Genomic DNA, 18,070 nt, shown 5'->3' on the forward strand with positions numbered 1-18,070 from the left:
CAGCTCCGCAGAGAATCCTGCCAGTGGGAGTTGAGCTAGCTGGCCCCTTTGAGGTAGCAGCGTCAGGAATTTTATCGACATAAAGGAGCATTTCCTTCCAATCAGGGTGGGTATATGGGAAAATTCTCTTCCCTGAAGGTCCCCAGGAACAGAGACCCTCCTTGGCGGTCTGGACCCTGCCTCTAAATCAGCAGCGACACTCGACCTAGGAACGTAACCTCTGCAGGCCGCCGTTTCCTCCACTAGAAAGCGGCGGGGATGGGGGCGTGGCGGGGGGCTTGGACTTAACGCTAAGTCTCTCCCAGAGACGCGGGGTCGTGCATCACGCGCCCACGACGTGCCTGGGCGGCGCGCGTGCAGAGGGCGCACCGACACGCCCATCCCACTCTAAACCCCGGTGTGCTGCAGTGTCAAGTACCAGCGCCGTGTCAAATACGCACGCGAGTGTGAGCGTCGGAGCGCGGGTCGTGCGTCTCGTTCCCCGGACCGGGCACCAAGAGCGCTGCGGGCGCGTGCCTGAGTCGGACCGAGAGGTGCCGAGTGCCCGGACCGATTTCAGAGCGCGAGTCGGCGGGGAGGGGAGGAGGGGGTCCGCGGCGCCGTCGGGTCTCCAGCAGCCCGGCCTCGGCCTCGCCCCCCGCCCCCTCCCCTCGGAGACCCGGCCCTCGGCCCAGCGCCCGGCAGCCAACGCGTTAACGCCGCGCTGGGCCAGGAGAGACCCCCGCGGGGGGCGAGGTCAGCCCGCCCACGCCGGCCATTGGCTCCGGAGAACAAAGGGGCCGCCCCGCGGGCTTCTCCGATAGGGCCGAGCCGGTCATCTGAGCGGCGCCGCCAATCGGGCAGCGGGGCGGCCCGGGGGACGGCCAGGCCCGCCCGCCAATCAGGGGTGCGCACCCGCCCCGCTGCCCCCGGACTGGCGGGGCCGGGGAGCCCAGTGCCCAAGTCGCCCCGGGGTGGCAGTTCCCGTTAACCTTAGCCACAAAGTCAAGGTATTTATTCCTGTCCCCTCCCTGCGAGTCCCTGTGAATCTGGGCGGGGAGGGGCGTGCGGAGGGACGGACCGTGCCGTGGGGCCAGCGCCCGGCCCGCTCCTCCCGCGCTGCCTCCAGCCTGCCTCGGGCTGAGGCGGCCTCGGGGTCCCCTGAGCCCCCGCGCTCCGGCCCCGAACTTTCCTCACCCCACACAGCCCCTGGGGAAAGGGGCCCAGGTCGTGCGTGGGGAGGGGCTGCAGGCCGGGGCAGAGAGCGGGGTGGCGGTGAGGTCCTGAGAGCGGGGACCGGGAGGTGAGCGGGGACGTTGCCCCTCGGCCCCTCCGGGCGCGCTCGAGCAGAGCGCTGTCCCGCCGTTCGGGAGCTGTGTCAGTCTCCCCAAAAGACCGAGCTCCCGGAGGGCAGGAACCCCGGTGCTCGCGCAGAGTGACACATAGTAGGAGCTTAATAAATGATTAAACGAGCGGGCATCAGGATGGGCGTGAGAACAATGAGAGAGAAGCACCACGGAAATCGGAAGTGTGTATGTGTGGGGGTCTCCCCCAAACCTGGCTTCCAGGAAAGTGGGTGCGGAGCCAAGATCTAAGTGGGGGTGGGGGTAGGGGCTGGAGGCTTCTTCCCCTGTAAAGGCGGAAAATATAAAAGTGCTGCTCCCTCCAGCCCTTGGGGCAGGATGGAGCCTGGAGTGGGTCCTGGTCAGCCAGACCCGGGGTTGGGTGTGGTCAGAGCCCTGGAGGCTGAGGCTGGGTGATGTCTAGGCTTCACCTTAGCTGTTCTTTTGGGTCCCTGGGTTCATCTGTGAAAGGAAGAGATTAGAGGGTTTTAGTCTCAACTCAAAGTTCCATGATTCTGTGCTTCTAATCTGTTTTGGGTTTAAATTTCTTTTGTATAAGTGATTATTAAAATTTTTATTAATGGTTTATAGCATACAGGACCTTGTGCTGGGTGTTGGGAAGACAGAAACACTCCGTGTGTTGAGAGGTTTACAGGCTCGTTGTGGAGGCAGACGAATTATTATTACATCATGTAGATGGCACCGGGTTGTGTGGGCGCACAGGTTACAGTGAGAAGGGCCCCTAACCCAGCCTGGCATCTCCAAGAAGGCTTCCTGGTGGAAGTGACCCCTGATCTGGGCTGGGCAGGGGAGAGTTGGGCAAGGCTGTTCCAAGGCTGGTCACAGGCGTGTTAAGACACTCCAGGTCATGCCTGTTGGGGCAGTGGGGTGGGTTGGGGTGCAGTGAGGAAGGTGAGCAGAGGCCAGATTTTGAACCGTCTTGCCAAGAAACTTCTAGCTGAATGTGAAAGTGCTGGGGACCCATTGAAGTATTTTAAGCAAAGTAGAAACATGTCCAAACTGTAATTTTCGGAAAGGTGCGTTGAGTTCCAGGTGGCACCTGGGTTGGAGGGGCAAGATAGGCTATAAACAGGTGCAGCCTCTAGGGGAGAGGTGCTGAGGGCTGAACTAAGGCAGCGGCAGTGGGAGATCTTGCAGGTATTAAAAAGAGCACTGGGATGGCTTAGTTCCCCGGGGACTGTAAGGGTTGTGTCTGTGGTAGGAAGGTGGTGGTGGTTTTGAGAGGCCTGCTGAAGACCCCCTGTCCCCCTGGAGAGGCAAGGGATGCCCAGGGCAAAGTGCAGAGCAGGGTGGAGGCGGTCTGTCATCCTACCTGCCCCCTGGTGAGGGTTAAGCTGAGGAATCCGAGGTTTTGGTGGGGCGGTGGTGGGGGGTGGTGGCTTGAGGAAGCGCTCCTTGTCACTCTCTTTGAGGCAGGGAATGGCTCCTTGGGGCCTTGCTCTCCTAATTCAACAAGGGGGCAACACTGCTTACCCTTTCCAAGCTCCTTAGACTGCAGCAAGGAATGGAAAACTGTTTATGCATTAAAGTGTGACACCTGCTCAAAGTGTTGTTAGCAGTTGGTTTTGTGCCTTGCCTTCCGATCAGGGAATGGGGTCCCCCAGCCCTGGCAGGCTCCTGAGTCTTGGACTTGGGGAGGAGGACTTGGGGAGGAGGAGCCCTTTTCTAAAGGGCACAGATGAGCAAAGATGCATGGGGATGCCGTGGGTGTGGGACAGGCATGGGGGTAGGGAGGTGTAGGGGTGGGACAGTGCCAGCAAAGGTGTGCATGTCTGGCAGGTGGAGGCAGCAGTCCTGGAAGGAGATGTCTCAGGGACTGGCCTGGGGTCCAAACTGGGGACCTCCAGGAGGTGGGCAGGCATGCTGGGATAAGGCAGCTAGCTGTCCTTGGACTTGGTCCCAAGGGAGTGCTGGCGGAAGCAACTGAAGTCACCAACCCTGCTGTTCCTACCAGGGCAACCCTGAGGTACAGTCTTACAGTGTGGGGGCCCTAAAAGAATTCTCTCTGCACCTTGAATGTTTTTCAGAGTCCTTTCATACTATCCCCACCCTCCCCCTCCTTGATATCATAATTCTGCACACAAGAGCAAGCATGATTATTTCCATTTGCAGATGGGGAAACTGAGGCCCAGAGAGGCAAGTGGCTGGCCCCCCAGTCCTGGGCTCTTTTCTCTAGGGCATTCCATTTCTGTGGGATGATGGCCTGCCCCCCCCCCCCCCCCCCGCTCCCCCCCCCCCCCGCCTTGTCCCACCTCTGTCCTCTCCTAAGACTGAGGACCACTGTGTTTGGGAGGCTGAGGTGTAGAGAAGCTGGAGTGGGAGATGGGGAAGCGACAGGGCTGGGAGGAAGGGTAACAATGGGGGGACACTGGTGGGATCTGGGGAGTCGCAGAGGAGGGAGGCATTCTTGAGGAGCAGGGTGGGTAATGGGAGAGGAAGATGGGGTGGGGGTGCTGAGGGGCTGCGGAGCTGTTGTGGGAGTTGTAGAAGGGTTAGGGGTGGGCTAACATGCGTTAAGCTGGGGTTGGGGGCGGAGGCCAGCCTCTAAATGATGGAGGCGACACTCACCTGGTCTGGGTAGGACCTCTGGGCCTGCTTGTCTGTCCGTGGACACTGGGCTGGATAAGGTAGGAATCAGGCGCTTGCCTTTCCAATAACATTTTAAAGCCACTTGTTAGCAATTGGTTTGTGTGTCCTCCTTGGTCATAAACTGTGGATGAGAGGAGGGTGTGGGGTCTGGTGGGTCCAGGTACAGGAGACTCGACGCCTGGAGAGGGAGCTGACCATCCAGAGGCCAGCCAGAGCACCACCCAGGGGACAGGCCTTGTGCTGCAGTGACCTATGTAGGACTGGTCTAGGGCAGGGCCTGGTGGCTGTGGAACTGGTCCTGGGAGACAGAGGCCACACTGGCTCCCTCCCCAGCAACAAAGTTGGGGCATGAGGCCATCGCGGCTCACCTGAGCTGAGCCTTCGAGCCACAGGCCAGCAGAAGTGTCCACGGCTTCTAGTCCAGCCCCTGCCTGGCGCTCAGGCCCCCGGCCGTGCTTTCCTTACCACTGCCCACCCAGCCCCTCCACCCCCACCGGGTTAGGCACCCTCACCAGCCCAGCGGAGCCCCTTCTCCTCGCCAGGTCTCCACCGGGGCTCCGGGGGTCCAAAGCTGTACCTGGGGCTGCTCTGTTGAGCGCACGGCTCTGCACGTAGTCCCCATAGTAAAAACCGTGCCCACGCCCTCTCCTCCTTTGAGGCCCACCCCAGTTGGTGAGTAGAGTTTGGGGTTACTGTGTGGATGCTGGGGGCCTGGGAAGATTCTGAAGCAGCTTGAAGGAGTGATGGTTTAGGAAGAGGGACAGCAGTGGGGGCGTTGGCAGAGAGGGCTTGGAAAATGCCAACGCGGGTTGTTCTCAGGCTACAACAGTGGGAGCGAAGAGGCCCTGCCGGTTTATAGGCTTCAGCAGGTGTAGTGTTGCCGCGGACTCGCCTCATCTGATGCTCGTGACAAAGCCGCGGAGCAGGAGGTGTCAGGCATCTTCATCGTTGGGAAACTGGGCCTGGAGGCGCAGTGACTTGCCAAGGACAGGAAGGCTGGAACTCAGGGCTCCTGGCGTGCGAGGGGCAGCCTCGGCTGAGGAGCTAGCCTGTGGGGGCTCAGGGTCACAGGAAAGGGAAGGGGCCTGCTGCTTCCTCCTGGGCCAGACCCCTGGGCACCTGGCCTTGCAAGGGGGTCTCAGGCTGCACTGGGCTTGCTGGGCAGAGCCTAGTTCTCTTTCTAGGGCTTTCTGTCCCGCTCCAGCCTCTCCCCAGCCAGCTGCAGCTCTCGCTGGCCTCATGCCACCCCTCCCTCTAGCACAGGTAACCCAATAGGTGACTGTCCCTTGTCATACTTCCTCCCATCTCTGCTCCATCTCTGCTTGGAGCTTCCTGGCTCACCGTGGACGTGTCGCCCGTTCCTGGGAGCAGTGGGCCTGCTGGGATGGGCATGGACGTGGGAGGGCATCTATATCAGCATAGATTCACATTTCTGTTTCCACCGGTGTGATTTGTGCTTACGCGGTTCACGTCGGCACAGTTGTGTCTCTGAGGAGCTGTAGGTGTGTCTGTGGGTTTTCAGGTCCCTCAATTTCTTTGTACTTCACATGTGCAGTTTTGCAGGTGTTGGCATATCTCTGTATTTTTGCATCTTTGAACTTTTGTTTACTTAGCTGTGTTGGATGTTAGATTTGATTGTCTCTGGATGTGTTTGTGTGTGCATTTCGTGTTTATACCAGTTTCTTCTCCTGTGCCTATGACTGGATATTTCAAATGAAACTTTCACTGATATTAACTGAAATCAGTTTCCCAGGCGGAGGACATCCTTACTGGTCCTGAGGTTTTTGTGTTTAGGGATGAAGTGCTGGGGGCAGAGGAGCCCCGCTCCAGTCCTCCATTTCTTTTGTTCATTCATTCATTCACCTTCTGCATTTCAGGGACCGGGCAGGGCAGCTCCTGCCTTCCTGGGGCTGACAGTGTGGCGCCGCCCAATCGAACTTTGTGAACTTGGAAATTTTCTTCTCTGCTGGCATTATGGGAGCTCTAGCCACATGTGGCTGTCGAGTACTTGAAATGTGGCCAGTGTGACTGAGAAACTGAATTTTTAATTTAATTTATATAAATTTAAATAATCCCATGTGGGGACAGAAGCCAAACTCCTGAAAATGCAGGACTGGTAGTTTAGGTTTGGTAAATCCTGTACCTTCTCTTCAGAGGTGACGTGGGGCAGGCCGACCCCACTTCAGTCCTGGCTTGAGCACTTCCTAGCTGTGCGACCTTGGGCCCGTGCTTCCTGAGCCGGACGTGGTTGTGAAGGACGGAATGGGCGGTGCTCGTGCTTTGTACATAGTTGGTGCTCAGCAGGCGGTGGCACTCCCCCTCTCCCTGTTGGAGTCTTGGCTGACTGCCCCCTCTTCTTTCCACAGCCAGATCAATATTGAGGTGATCAGGGAAGCCCCCACTCCCCTCAGGGATGAGGGTAGGAGAGGCAGAGCCTCCGCACCCAGGGAGTACCCTGAGAGCACACCCTGCGGAGGGTGGAGACTGGCTGCAGCCCGTGCACCCTTGCCCCCCAGCAAACACTGGCCTGGTCCACAGTCTGCAGACGTGCTCCCTGGGCATGACCTGTGCAGCCAGTGCAGTGGGTCAGGGCAAGGAGAGGAGAAGCGGGACCTGCTTCAGGGAAACTGGAACCACTGAGGAAATAAGGCAGAGGGCAGGCCAGTGGGCTCAGAGCGTGTGGGGAAAAGGTGGGAGGCGGGGTGGGCTGGGTGATGCACCGGGGACCAGCTAGGGTTAAATTGGCTGGAGGATGGGAAAGATGTGGGTAATAGAAAGGTGGCCAGCATGGCCCCCACTGGTGTGGTGGACAAGGGCAGAGGGGGGAGCTGGACGTGGAGGGTATGCTGTGCCTGGGGAAGACGTCTCCTGCCCGGTTTCCTGTGGGGGTGAGGGTTGTAGGTATAGGTGAGCAGCCTGAGTGTGGCCCTGGGTGGGGGCTCGTGGCTGAGCAGGGCCTGGGAGCTGGGTCTTTGACTGGAGTCTGGGGAGATGTCACCCCTCAGCCTCAGCACCTGGTGGAAGGCATGTGGCCAGTCCCCACTCCACTGGTGACAAAGGACATGCGGGCCGCCATCCACTTCTCCTTCCCGGCCTGGGGCCTAAGTCTATGAAGAGAGATGTGCTTGGCTGGTGCAAAAGTTCCCGGGGCCTGAGATTGGGAGGATGTGGGGAGACCTGGACATGTCCCTGTCCTGCCTTTCCCAGCCTGTGGCCTTTCTCCTCAACCCCGCTGCTGTCCGCCCCCTCCCTGTCCCCAAGTTTCTGCTAAGACCAAAGCTCCTTTGTTACCTTCCTCTGTCCCCAGACCTCACCACCTGCTGCAGGCCACAATCCCCGCTTTGTGTGTTCTGGCAGTTGTCATGGCAGCTGCCCGGGTGGAGGCCTTCCTATTAAGGGGGCTCTCACCCTGACTGCAGCCTGACCCAGTGTGTGGAGGGCTGGGCCCAGAGCCAGGGGCTGCGAACGGGGAGGTGACCAGAGCCCTGTCCCAAGACCCATCCCCTGCATGTGCCCTGCTCTCCACAGAACTTGCTGGGCAGGGAGGGGAAAGGTCACTGGAGATTGGGGTCTACCCCTGCATGATAGACCAAGTGGCCTTCAGAGACTCCGTGTGGGCACTGGTGGGGGTGGCGGGTTGGCCCCTGTTGCCTCCTGTTTTCCAGGCGGGGCGTTTTGCTGGGCGGCCTGCTCACTGGGTTCCTGGGCATCTCTCGGGTCAGCTGAGTGATGTGTCAGGTGGGGCAGGAGCGTGGTGGGTAAGAAGGGGTGTGCAGCGTGGCATAGCAGGCAGAAGGCAGAACGAGAGAGAAGGCAGAGAAGGCGCAGCTGGGGCTCGCTGGCCTGGAAAGACGTGGCCCCACTTGGGGACTTCCCTCGGTTTGGCTGTCTCAGGGTTTTGTCTGCAAGACACCTGCTGGCCTGTTTTGCAGACACATCCCACCTGAGCACAAAGGTGGAGGGGGCCTCTGAGACATGGCCTACTTGCCCCCCACCCTGTCCTCTGTGCCTCCCCTTCTACCTCCGCCCTCTCATGTCTTACTTCTTCCCCATGAGGGTCCCCTTCCTTCTGTTTCCACTCTGTGCCTCCTTGGGCCACAAGCTCTGCTTTCCCTGAGCCCTGGTGAGGCCCGGACAGAGGTGTCCAGGGATGGGGGAGGAGCCCCTCTGGTAACTCGCTGTGAATTCTTCACCAAGCATTGAAGCCCTCTGCCCCTGAGGCGATTTTTAGGTCCTAACACCTCTTGGGAGACAGAGTGGATCAAGGAGGACTGATTGGGGCTCCAGGGGTCTCTGTTGTGTTGTGTTGGGGTTTTGTGAATAAGGCCAAGTCCCGCCCTCTGTCCTCACCCCTGCCCTATGGCCTGGCTTCTGGCACCCCCGTCTGAGTTTCCCCACGTCGAGGTGGGCTCCCTGCTTGCCAGTCCTCTGCGTCTTTTTAGGCAGATATTGAATCTCCAGTTGGTGAGAGGCTTCCCCAGCCCTGGGACACAGAGTAACCTGGAGGGAAGGGGGGCGCTAAGGCAGGAGCAACAGCATCCATCAGGGGCCCACGGTGGCCTTCTCCTCCCCTCTTCTTGCAGCCACCTTTTCTTTGCACCACAGGCAGGTTTTAGTGTCTTAAAGACACTTTCTTATAGAAACCACAGTAGGAGTGTGGAGCAGGCCCTTGCTAGGGAAATGGAATTAAAAACAAAATCTCCTGCCAACTCAGAAAAGCTCCCCACAGAAGTAGGAGAGAAAGGGAACAGTTTTTTTAATTGAATAAGCATTACACCAGAATGAGAGGCACATCACCGGCCATCCCCTAAGAGACTGCAAAGACGGAAAGAAATCTCGCCCTGTTATACAGCATGGCAGATGCAGCCCCCACACACCTTCCCCAGATAAGCCGTACCTGGTCCTCAGGCGAGAGGACCTGACGGCGCCATTTGCACACACAGTTCATCCCAAATTCACGAGGTAATTGGGGTGACCACCTGTGTTAGCGGGTTGCCTTTCTCCAAAGGAGAAACTCGCTTCTCCTGTCTATAACAGGAGGTGGTTTGATGGCTTGGGGCCAGGCGCCACGGGGGCTTGGAAACAGGGCCCTATCTCCCTTGATGGTTACATCTCAAAGAGCTGGCTCCCAGGTCCTGAGAGGACAGTCCCAGGGTGTGGAGCTGGCAAGAGGCTTATTGAGCTTTTAAAAAGATTTACAGACATGTCAGAGGGGCAGAGAAAAATGCACAGTGACAGGTTTCAAAAGAAAGGGATGGTGGTTATGGGGAAAGTCTTCCTTTTTGCACCTGAGAAAATGATTTTTTGGTTTTTGGATTCGTATTTACCCTTACACCCCCACCTCTCTGGGCAGGGTCCAGATTCCCAGCCTGGGTCTCTGTCCCCCGAGTGGCTGCTGTAAGGACACCTGGGAGAGGGGAGGGGTGAGACCCTTCAGATGGCATCTCTGGGGGGCTTTCCCATATGCCCACTGAGGTGGGGAGCAAGGGAAGCTTGGGTCTCCTGGGAGGTGGTTGAGCCGAGGCACCTGGACGGAAGCTCTGACTGACACCTGGAAAAGCCCCTTGGTAGCAGCAGGTAGTGCAGCATGAGTTGAGCGACAGCTGCAGATCCTCGCTGGGGCCTTTGGGAGTGCAGGGGTTGACGGGGAGCCAGCATGTGAAACAAGGTCCCTGGCCTTGGGAGAGGCCGCGCAGGGCTCCGGCGTGGAGGCAGGGAACCCCCAGCAGCCCCATGTGAGTGTGGTCAGCTGGCAGCACGTTCGTGCCACACACAGGTGTTAAGTGCCCTCTGTGTAGGGGCCCTATTCCCAGACCCTGGGGACTCCGCAGTGAGCACAAAAAGTTCCTGTCCTCGCAGTGACCAGGAATAAACAGATAAGTAAATGTCACATCAGGTGGGGAAAAGCATCCTGGAGGAAGGTGAGGTGGAGTTAGGGCTGTGACTTTGCAGGGCAGGCAGGGAAGGCTGCTGTGAGGAGGTGACATTTAGGCAGAGGCCTGAGAGAGGCAAGGGGCCGTGTGGAGATCTGGGGCAGAGGGAGCCAGCACCGGGCCAAGGACTCGGAGCAGCATGACCCGGCCCCATCACGTTCCAGGTGTGGGATGAGCCGGTCAGAGATGTTCGAAGACTTGAGCATTAGAGAGGAAGAAGAGCCCCAGCTTGGCAAGCTAGTAATCTAGTAGCTAGCTAACTAACTAGTACCCTGGGTGGACTATGTGTGTTCCGGGGGCGCGAGGGAAGGCTGGGAGGCTCCCTGGAAGGTTTGCCCTGGAGCTGGGAGGGGCCCTTGGCAGAGAGCGGAGGTGGTTTTGGACAGATTGTTCTGCCTTCCAGGGGGTCTGCATGACCACCCAGGCAGGTCTCTAAACTTCCTAGAGTTGCCTGGTTCTCACGGGTGGCACCCTTCACACCCCACCCTGCCGGTTTTGAGAGTGTGGGCATGAGGTCTGGTCTGGGAGTTAGAAGACCTGGGATCTTGCCCACGTCCACCATTCAGCCACCTCTGTGATGTGGACCATGTCAGTGGTCCTCTCTGGGCTCAGTTTCCTCTTCATAACATGGAGATTATGCCTCTTTTACCTGCCTAGCATGTGTGTGTCCAATTAAAAAAAACCCTGCACATTTCAACTGAGGTCATGGATGGAAAAGCTCTTGAAAAAGAGGGAACACGTTCTATGAGGTGTGATGGGAGGACTGGGAAACCCATTTTGTCCTTGTCCCCCAGGCCAACTCTCCTTCTTTGCTCCCATCTCTCCTGCAGACGGCAGGGCAGGGAGCCGCCACACTGATGCTGAGGGCCTCTGGGGATGGAGAGTGGCCTGGCTGGCGCCAGCACAGGTAAGAGAGAAGATGGGAAGTAGGAGCCAACCATAGGTCCTCCCCCAGACCCGTCTTCCCTGTCCCTCTGTAGTCGAGTGTAAGTTGCTGCCCTCACTAGCAGCTTACGGACTGTAGAATTGCAGGGCGGGACCAGGACATTGAAGGTCACATCAAAGGATGGAACAAAGACAGACTATGGGAGCTAAGAAGAGGACAAAGCCCAGCCACGACTTACCAGGCAAGGGAGCACCTGCACACACACGCACACACACATGCACCCCATGTAGAAATTTGCTGAGATGGGAGAGCGAAGTGTCTGTTAAGTGCTGGAACAGGGAGCCCTGGTGGGTATCTGCACGTGTTTTCTCCTAGACGTGTGCTGTCCCGTATGTGGCCACTGGCCATATATGGTTATTTAAATTTAAATTTAGATTTAAATTAAGTTAAATAAAAGAAAATAAATTCAGTTCCTCAGTTTTACTAACCACGCTTCAAGGGCTGTCACCACATGTGGCTAGAGGCTGCTGTATTGGGCAGCTCGGGTGTACAACATTTTCACTGTTACAGAAAGCCCTGTTGGAAAATGCTGCCCCAAACTATCATTTCTATTTTACTTATGTTTGTGGTAGCTTTTGTTTTTATGTTTTGTATCCTGTTTAAGAAAGGTTTTAATGACCTCTAGATACTAAACAAATTCTCCGAATTCTTATAATACTTGTATTTTCTTCTTTTAAACCAGCACTTAAATCCACCTGGAACAGATTTTTATAAACAGTATGAACTAGGAATCTAACTCAACATTTTTCCCCAGAAGATGATTAGTTGGTCCTAAATCGATGAATAGGCCAGCCTTGCACGGCTGACTTGGAAGGCCACCTTGCACCGTGTATCAAACTCTTCTGTTCCGTTGACCTGCCTATGGTTTGTATTCGACACTGTTTAGCTTTTTTCCTTTGCTGGAAGGGAATCTGACTCACAGCCTCACCTCACCAGGCTCAGCACAGAGCAGCCACGTCAATAGCAGCTGCACCAGTCAGAACTTTTTTTTTAATGGACTTTACTTTTTAGAGCAGTTTTAGGTTTACAGAAAAATTGTGCAGAAAGTACAGAGAGTTCCCCTACAGCGCCTCCCTCTAGTGTCTCCCATTATCAACATTTTGCGTGGTGTGGTACATTTGTTACAACTGATGGGCCTTTATTGATATATTATTATTAAATAAAGTCCATAGTTACGTTGAGGTTCACTCTTTATGTTGTACATTCTGTGGGTTTTACAAATGCATAATGTCCTGTATCCACCATTACAGTATCATACAGAACAATTTCTTTGCCCTAAAAATCCTCTGTGTTCCACCCATTCATCCCTTCCCCAGCCCCTGGCAACTACTGATCTTTGGACTGTCTCCATAGTTTTGCCTTTTCCAGAATGTCAGATAGTTGGAATCAGACAGTGTGTAGCCTTTTCAGACTGGCTTCTTTCACTTAGTAATGTGCGTTTACATTTCCTCCATGTCTTCTCATGGCTTGATAGCTCATTTCTTTTTTTTTTTTTTTAAAGATTTTATTTTTCCTTTTTCTCCCCAAAGCCCCCCAGTACATAGTTGCATATTCTCTGTTGTGGGTCCTTCTAGTTGTGGCATGTGGGACGCTGCCCCAGCGTGGCTTGATGAGCAGTGCCATGTCCGCGCCCAGGATTCGAACCAACGAAACACTGGGCCGCCTGCAGTGGAGCGCGCGAACTTAACTACTCGGCCACGGGGCCAGCCCAGATAGCTCATTTCTTTTTATCACTGAATAATACTCCCTTGTCTGGAGTACCACAGTTTCTCCGTTCCCTCCTGAAGGACATCTCTTGGTTGCTTCCAAGTTTTGATGTTTATGAATAAAGCTGCTAAAAAATCTGTATGTGTGTTTTTGTGTGGACATAAGTTTTCAACTCTTTTGGGTAAATACTTAGCATAGTGATTGCTGGATCCTGGGGTAAATACTTAGCATAGTGATTGCTGGATCCTGTGGTATGAGTATGTTTAGTTTTGTAAGAAACTGCCAAACTATCTTCCACAGTAGCTGTACCATTTTCCATCCCCAGCAGCAATGAATGAGAGTTCCTGTTGCTCCACATCCTCACCAGCATTTGGTGTTGGATTGTAGCCATTCTAACAGGTGTGTGGTGGTCGTATTTTAGCTTTTAATGTATAAGCCAAATTCTTCCTTGCTCATTTTAGAATTTTCTGGGTGATTTATGCACATTATAAATTTTATGTACTTAATTAGGAGTACACTGAATTTAAACATTGTTTTGCAGTAAAGAGCTTCTTTCCTTCTCATCTAAGAATAAAATGTATCATTTTCTTTATTACTTCAATACAGTTTAATGTTTTTCTTTATATAATTTTGCATGTGTATTAGGTATATTCCCAGTTATTTTATAGCTTTTATTGCCACTTTTAAGAAGTTATGATCTTTTGTATGTTTTTGTATCTGGCAATCTTGCTGAAACTCTTATTTCTAATATTTTGTCAGTGGATTCTCTTGCACATTGTGGGTTAATAATCATCAGCAAATGCAAGTTTTCTCTTCTTTGCCAATATTTATGTGTATTTTTATTTTTCCTCCTATGCTTTGGCTGGTTCCTCAAGGACACTGTTGAGGAGTGACAGTGACAGCGAGTGTCCTCGACTTGTCCTGACCTGAATGGGCTGCTAAGCTTTGGCTTTGGTTGTTACATTTGCTGCACTTTCTAGTATAGCTCCTTTGTCAGCCTAGCAAAGTTTCCCTATATTCCTAGTTTGCTAAGAGCTTCCTTCCTTCTTTATTTTCTTCCCCCTCCCTCCTTCCTTCTCTCCCTCCAGAAATGATGTTGAATTTTATATGACTTTTTTGCACCTATGGAGATGGTATAAGGTTTTTCACTTTACAAAAGTTAATGTCGTGAATTGTATCGAGCCATCTTTGCTTTCCTGGGGAAGATCCCAGCAAGGTCATGAGAATGTCGTTCTTTTACTACTGTGAACCTGCTTTGCTAACATTTTTGCTTGTTTGTTTCTGTATCTACTTTGAAAGAACGATAAACCTACAATTTCCTGCCTGCCCCGCCCTTGTCTTGTTTTGACCCTGGATCATGCGAGCAGGCTCCCGCCCTGCTCTCCTCCTCGCCTGTTGCGTAAGCTGGGAACGACCCTTCCCTTGAAGCTGAGGTTGAACCAGTTTATATAGTTAACTGGCCTGCTCCCCACTTTTGAGGTGCAACTTTGGCTTTCTGTTCAGTCTCTTCTAATTGTTTATATAGACACATTTTCTACCTACGTGAGTCAGTTTCGTTAATTTATTTCCTCACAAAATCATCCATTTTACATAGATTTTTCAAATTGATATAACATCTATACACAGCATTTTAGTATTTTCAGGCTCCTTTTTCTATCTATATGTTCCTTTTATCCTATAATCACTGCTTTTATCTTTATTAATTCCTTCCTCCTACTTCCTTTGGGTTTATTTTGTCTTTTTCATCTTAGAGCCTGTTATAGAATTTCTCTCTCTTTTTTGTTCACAGCTGTTTCATTTCACCTACTTTTTATGGATTGTAAACTTTTTATTGACATATAACGCACAGAAAAATGCATAGGTTGTAAGCTCTATAAATTCTTATAAAGTGAACATGCCCATGTAACCAGTACCCAGATCAAGAAAGAGACGATTGCCAGGAGCCCAGAAGTCCCCTCAGGCCCCCTTCCAATCACTGGGCCCTCTCTAAGGAGCCATTATCTCTTGCTTCTAACTCACTGACTAGTTTTGCCAACTTTTAAACTTCCTGCAAATGGAACCATCCAGGCTGCATTGAGTGTTTGTAGCAGACCTTTCCCATTGCGGCTCCCTGAGGTCCATGAGCTGGGGAAACGGCGCCTGTAGACGTGAGCACGGTGTAAGGGGCGGTGAGCAGCAGTGCTTAGGGGCCTCTCGGGAGTAAAGTGGACTAGGTTTCGTACCAGGACAAGGCAGCACCTATTCTGGGTGCTCAGACCTTTCTGGCCTACTTTCTTGTTATTGTTTTTGCTGAAAAAAAGGTGAGATTGCCAAACAGCCAAGGTCCATGAAGATGAGGCATCCACGCACCGTGGCTGCTGCCCTGGAGAGGGCCTGGCGGTGATGTGGGTCTTGGTGACCTGACCACTGAGGGACTGGCATGCCCTCGCTTAGCAAGCTCCCAGCACATGCAGTCTTTTAGAAAAAGAAGGAGATATATTGAAACTTGGCATTCTCTGCTTGCTCCCTGGGGGAAGGCTTCTCTGATTGATCTCTTTAACCTCTGCATCTCCTGGGCCCCGGGCAGAGAAGGCGGTGTCCTTGGCACAGCAGCATTCACTCCTCTTTCCCTTCCTATACTTTTCCTTTGCCTTCTCCACACCCCAACCTGCCCTTACCTATCATCCTTTCTACCTTCCCCTCCTCTCCCTTTTAACATCTTCCTTTTGCCTTCTTTTCTCCCGCCTTACTTTCTGCTATGCTCTGCGCTGCCCACCGCCCCCCTCCCCAGCACGTCTTTCCTCTCTCCAGCTCTCGCCCCCCACCCCACGACTTTGAATGACTCTCTCCTCCTCTCCCCCTTTGCCTCGGGCAGGAGATGGGCTGCTGATGAAGATCAAGCAAGAGAAGCCAGAGTGGCTGCTGCAGACAACCGTGCCGCAGGCCGCGCTTTCCGAGAAGGATAAGGAAAACATTTTCCAGCAGCATCGGGGCCTCCCGCCATGCCAGACCATGGGGAAGCCTCGAGCCTTGGGGGAACAGGAGGAGACTGGGGGTCCAAGGTGGACCCCGCCCACTGAGCAGGACCGAAGGCTGGCCGACCGGGCTCCCGGGGCAGCCCCTGGCCCCCTGAGTCCTGCTCTTTCTGCCGTCGAGGGTCACTTTGTGTGCTTGGACTGCGGGAAGAGGTTCAGCTGGTGGTCGTCCCTGAAGATCCACCAGCGCACCCACACCGGGGAGAAGCCCTACCTGTGCGCCAAGTGCGGCAAGAGCTTCAGCCAGAAGCCCAACCTGGCGCGCCACCAGCGGCACCACACGGGCGAGCGGCCCTTCTGCTGCCCCGACTGCGCCAGGCGCTTCAGCCAGAAGCAGCACCTGCTCAAGCACCAGAAGACTCACTCTCGGCCCGCCACGCTTTCGTGCCCCGAGTGCGAGCGCTGCTTCCGCCACCAGGTCGGCCTCCGCATCCACCAGCGTGCGCACGCCCGGGACCGCCAGAGCGCCCGCGCTGGGCTGCACGAGCTGCTGCGGGACGCTGCAGCCCGCAGGGGCTGTCGCCTGCGGCCGGGGCCGCCGCGGGCGCGCCCCGAGTGGGCTTGGCTGGGGCTCTGCCAGGGCTGGTGGCGCCAGCCGGAGGCCCGGACCGCAGTCCCCACCGCGGCGGGGCCGGGCGAGCAGCGCCAGTTCATCTGCAACGAGTGCGGCAAGAGCTTCACGTGGTGGTCGTCACTGAACATCCACCAGCGCATCCACACGGGCGAGCGGCCCTACCCGTGCCCCGAGTGCGGCCGCCGCTTCAGCCAAAAGCCCAACCTCACGCGGCACCTGCGCAACCACACGGGCGAGCGCCCGCACCCCTGCCAGCTCTGCGGCCGCAGCTTCCGCCAGAAGCAGCACCTGCTCAAGCACCAGCGCACGCACCTGCCCGGCGCCCAGGCGGCGCGCTGCCCCAGCTGCGGCCAGAGCTGCCCGAGCCCCGCGGCGCTGCGGGCCCACCAGCGCGCGCACGCCGCCGCCGAGGCCCAGCTGCTGTGCCCCGGGCCCGCCGGCCTGGGCGCCGCCCCGCGCTCCGAGACGCCGGTCGAGGCGCCCCCGGGCCTCTCGGCGCAGCCGCGCAGCCCTCAGCCAGCACTGGGGCCCGGGGGCGCGCTGTGGGGCCGGGCGCAGGCGGGCCTGGCCGGGCCGGGCGAGCAGCGCCAGTTCATCTGCAACGAGTGCGGCAAGAGCTTCTCGTGGTGGTCGGCACTCACCATCCACCGGCGCATCCACACGGGCGAGCGGCCCTACCCGTGCCCCGAGTGCGGCCGCCGCTTCAGCCAGAAGCCCAACCTCACGCGGCACCGGCGCAACCACACGGGCGAGCGGCCCTACCTGTGCGCCGCCTGCGGCCGCGGCTTCAGCCAGAAGCAGCACCTGCTCAAACACCAGCGCGTCCACCGGGGGGCCCTGGCTCCCACCCCAGGCGCCAAGAACGAGGGGCTTTAGCGCCCCTGGACTCCCGCAGACCCGGGGGGAGGGGCTGTTTGCGGAGGTGCGGGTGGGGCATGGGGAATGGTCAGGAATGGTGGCTTTTAGGACCCCAGGGCGTAAGACCCTATCAAAAGGTGGTTCCCTCAAGGCTCTGAAGACCTGAGAACAGAATTCCAGAAGCATCCTAAAGAGGGACGGGGAAAGGTCCGGGATGGGCTGATCAAACGTTACTTGCCCTGGAGCGACGGTCTGTATCCTTCCTGAGAGGTGGGACCCCAGCCCTCAGGCACCGAGTGAGGGGGCTGTGCGGCTCAGGGAGAGGCTCCTTGGTGTGAAATGGCCTAGGACTGGACTGGTCAGCTGTAGCACCAGCCTGTCACCCTCGGGCTGCAGGATGGCCAGGGGCTGGCCCAGTTGGAGAGTTTCAGGAGACTCAGTGATACCACGGATGGAAGCCAGAAGCTACGGCTCAGGAGGGGCAAGCATATCCGCAGAGCCAAGGGCAGGCCTGGCACTTGGTGGCCATTCCGTACGTGTTTGGGGGAAGAGTGAGTGGTTCAAATGGTCCTTCTAAACCCCCAGTGCACCGCAGCCCAGGGTGCTGTCATGGCTGGCCTGACCCTAGGACTGGTATGTGTGTGCTGGTCAGGGCGGGGGCATGGGGTGGGCTCAGCTGAGGTTTGGCGGCTTGGGGAGGACTGCAGCAGGGGACTCAGATGTGCTGCTCCTGCTGGTGGGCGGGCATGCCGTGTGGCTGGCCGTCAGACCTGGATCCCCATCAATGCTGGTGTTGCAGAAGAGGAAAATGAAGGACTGACTATCTCACGTGGGCTCATTGTCCTTTCTAAGCTTCCCTTACTGAGCTCGGGTCTGTGTGTGCTCTGAGGGGTCCGTCTGCCCCAGGACCAGGACAGGGAGCTTTGGCCATGAGCATAGCAACTGCCCAGGCACAGTTCTTGCTGGCGGTGGAGGGCAGTATTCTCTTCTCTCTCCAAGACAACTTGATCTCTTCCCCCCACAGCCCTCGCGACCCCCAGCCCCCCAGAGGTCACCCTCATGCCTTTCCAAAGCAGGGTGCTGGGGCCCTGATGCCGACAGAGGAA

General features: G+C 56.0%; 1 protein-coding gene across 3 annotated transcripts; it reads left to right on the forward strand.

The window, feature by feature from the left end:
* Positions 1 to 868: 868 nt before the first annotated feature.
* ZNF775 (zinc finger protein 775) lies at positions 869 to 18,018 on the forward strand. Of its 3 annotated transcripts, none has more exons than XM_046669056.1 (3): positions 869 to 989; positions 10,696 to 10,772; positions 15,373 to 18,017. In XM_046669056.1, the coding sequence occupies exons 2-3, from the start codon at positions 10,742 to 10,744 to the stop codon at positions 16,980 to 16,982; spliced, it is 1,641 nt and encodes a 546-aa protein (XP_046525012.1). In that variant the 5' UTR covers positions 869 to 989; positions 10,696 to 10,741; the 3' UTR covers positions 16,983 to 18,017. The 3 variants fall into 3 exon arrangements, with proteins under 3 accessions (XP_046525012.1, XP_046525014.1, XP_046525013.1); XM_046669058.1 differs by lacking the exon at positions 869 to 989 and adding an exon at positions 1,264 to 1,282 and having other exon boundaries at positions 15,373 to 18,018; XM_046669057.1 differs by lacking the exon at positions 869 to 989 and adding an exon at positions 3,133 to 3,309 and having other exon boundaries at positions 15,373 to 18,018.
* Positions 18,019 to 18,070: the final 52 nt, after the last annotated feature.

Source organism: Equus quagga, chromosome 8 (assembly GCF_021613505.1).
Source record: "Equus quagga isolate Etosha38 chromosome 8, UCLA_HA_Equagga_1.0, whole genome shotgun sequence".
NCBI classification, from domain to species: domain Eukaryota; kingdom Metazoa; phylum Chordata; class Mammalia; order Perissodactyla; family Equidae; genus Equus; species Equus quagga.

Coding starts and splice junctions, on each gene's coding strand:
- ZNF775 (XM_046669056.1), top strand. CDS start 10,742: ATGGAGAGTGGCCTGGCTGGCGCCAGCACAG. Junction 10,773..15,372: donor CCTGGCTGGCGCCAGCACAG/GTAAGAGAGAAG, acceptor TGCCTCGGGCAG/GAGATGGGCTGCTGATGAAG.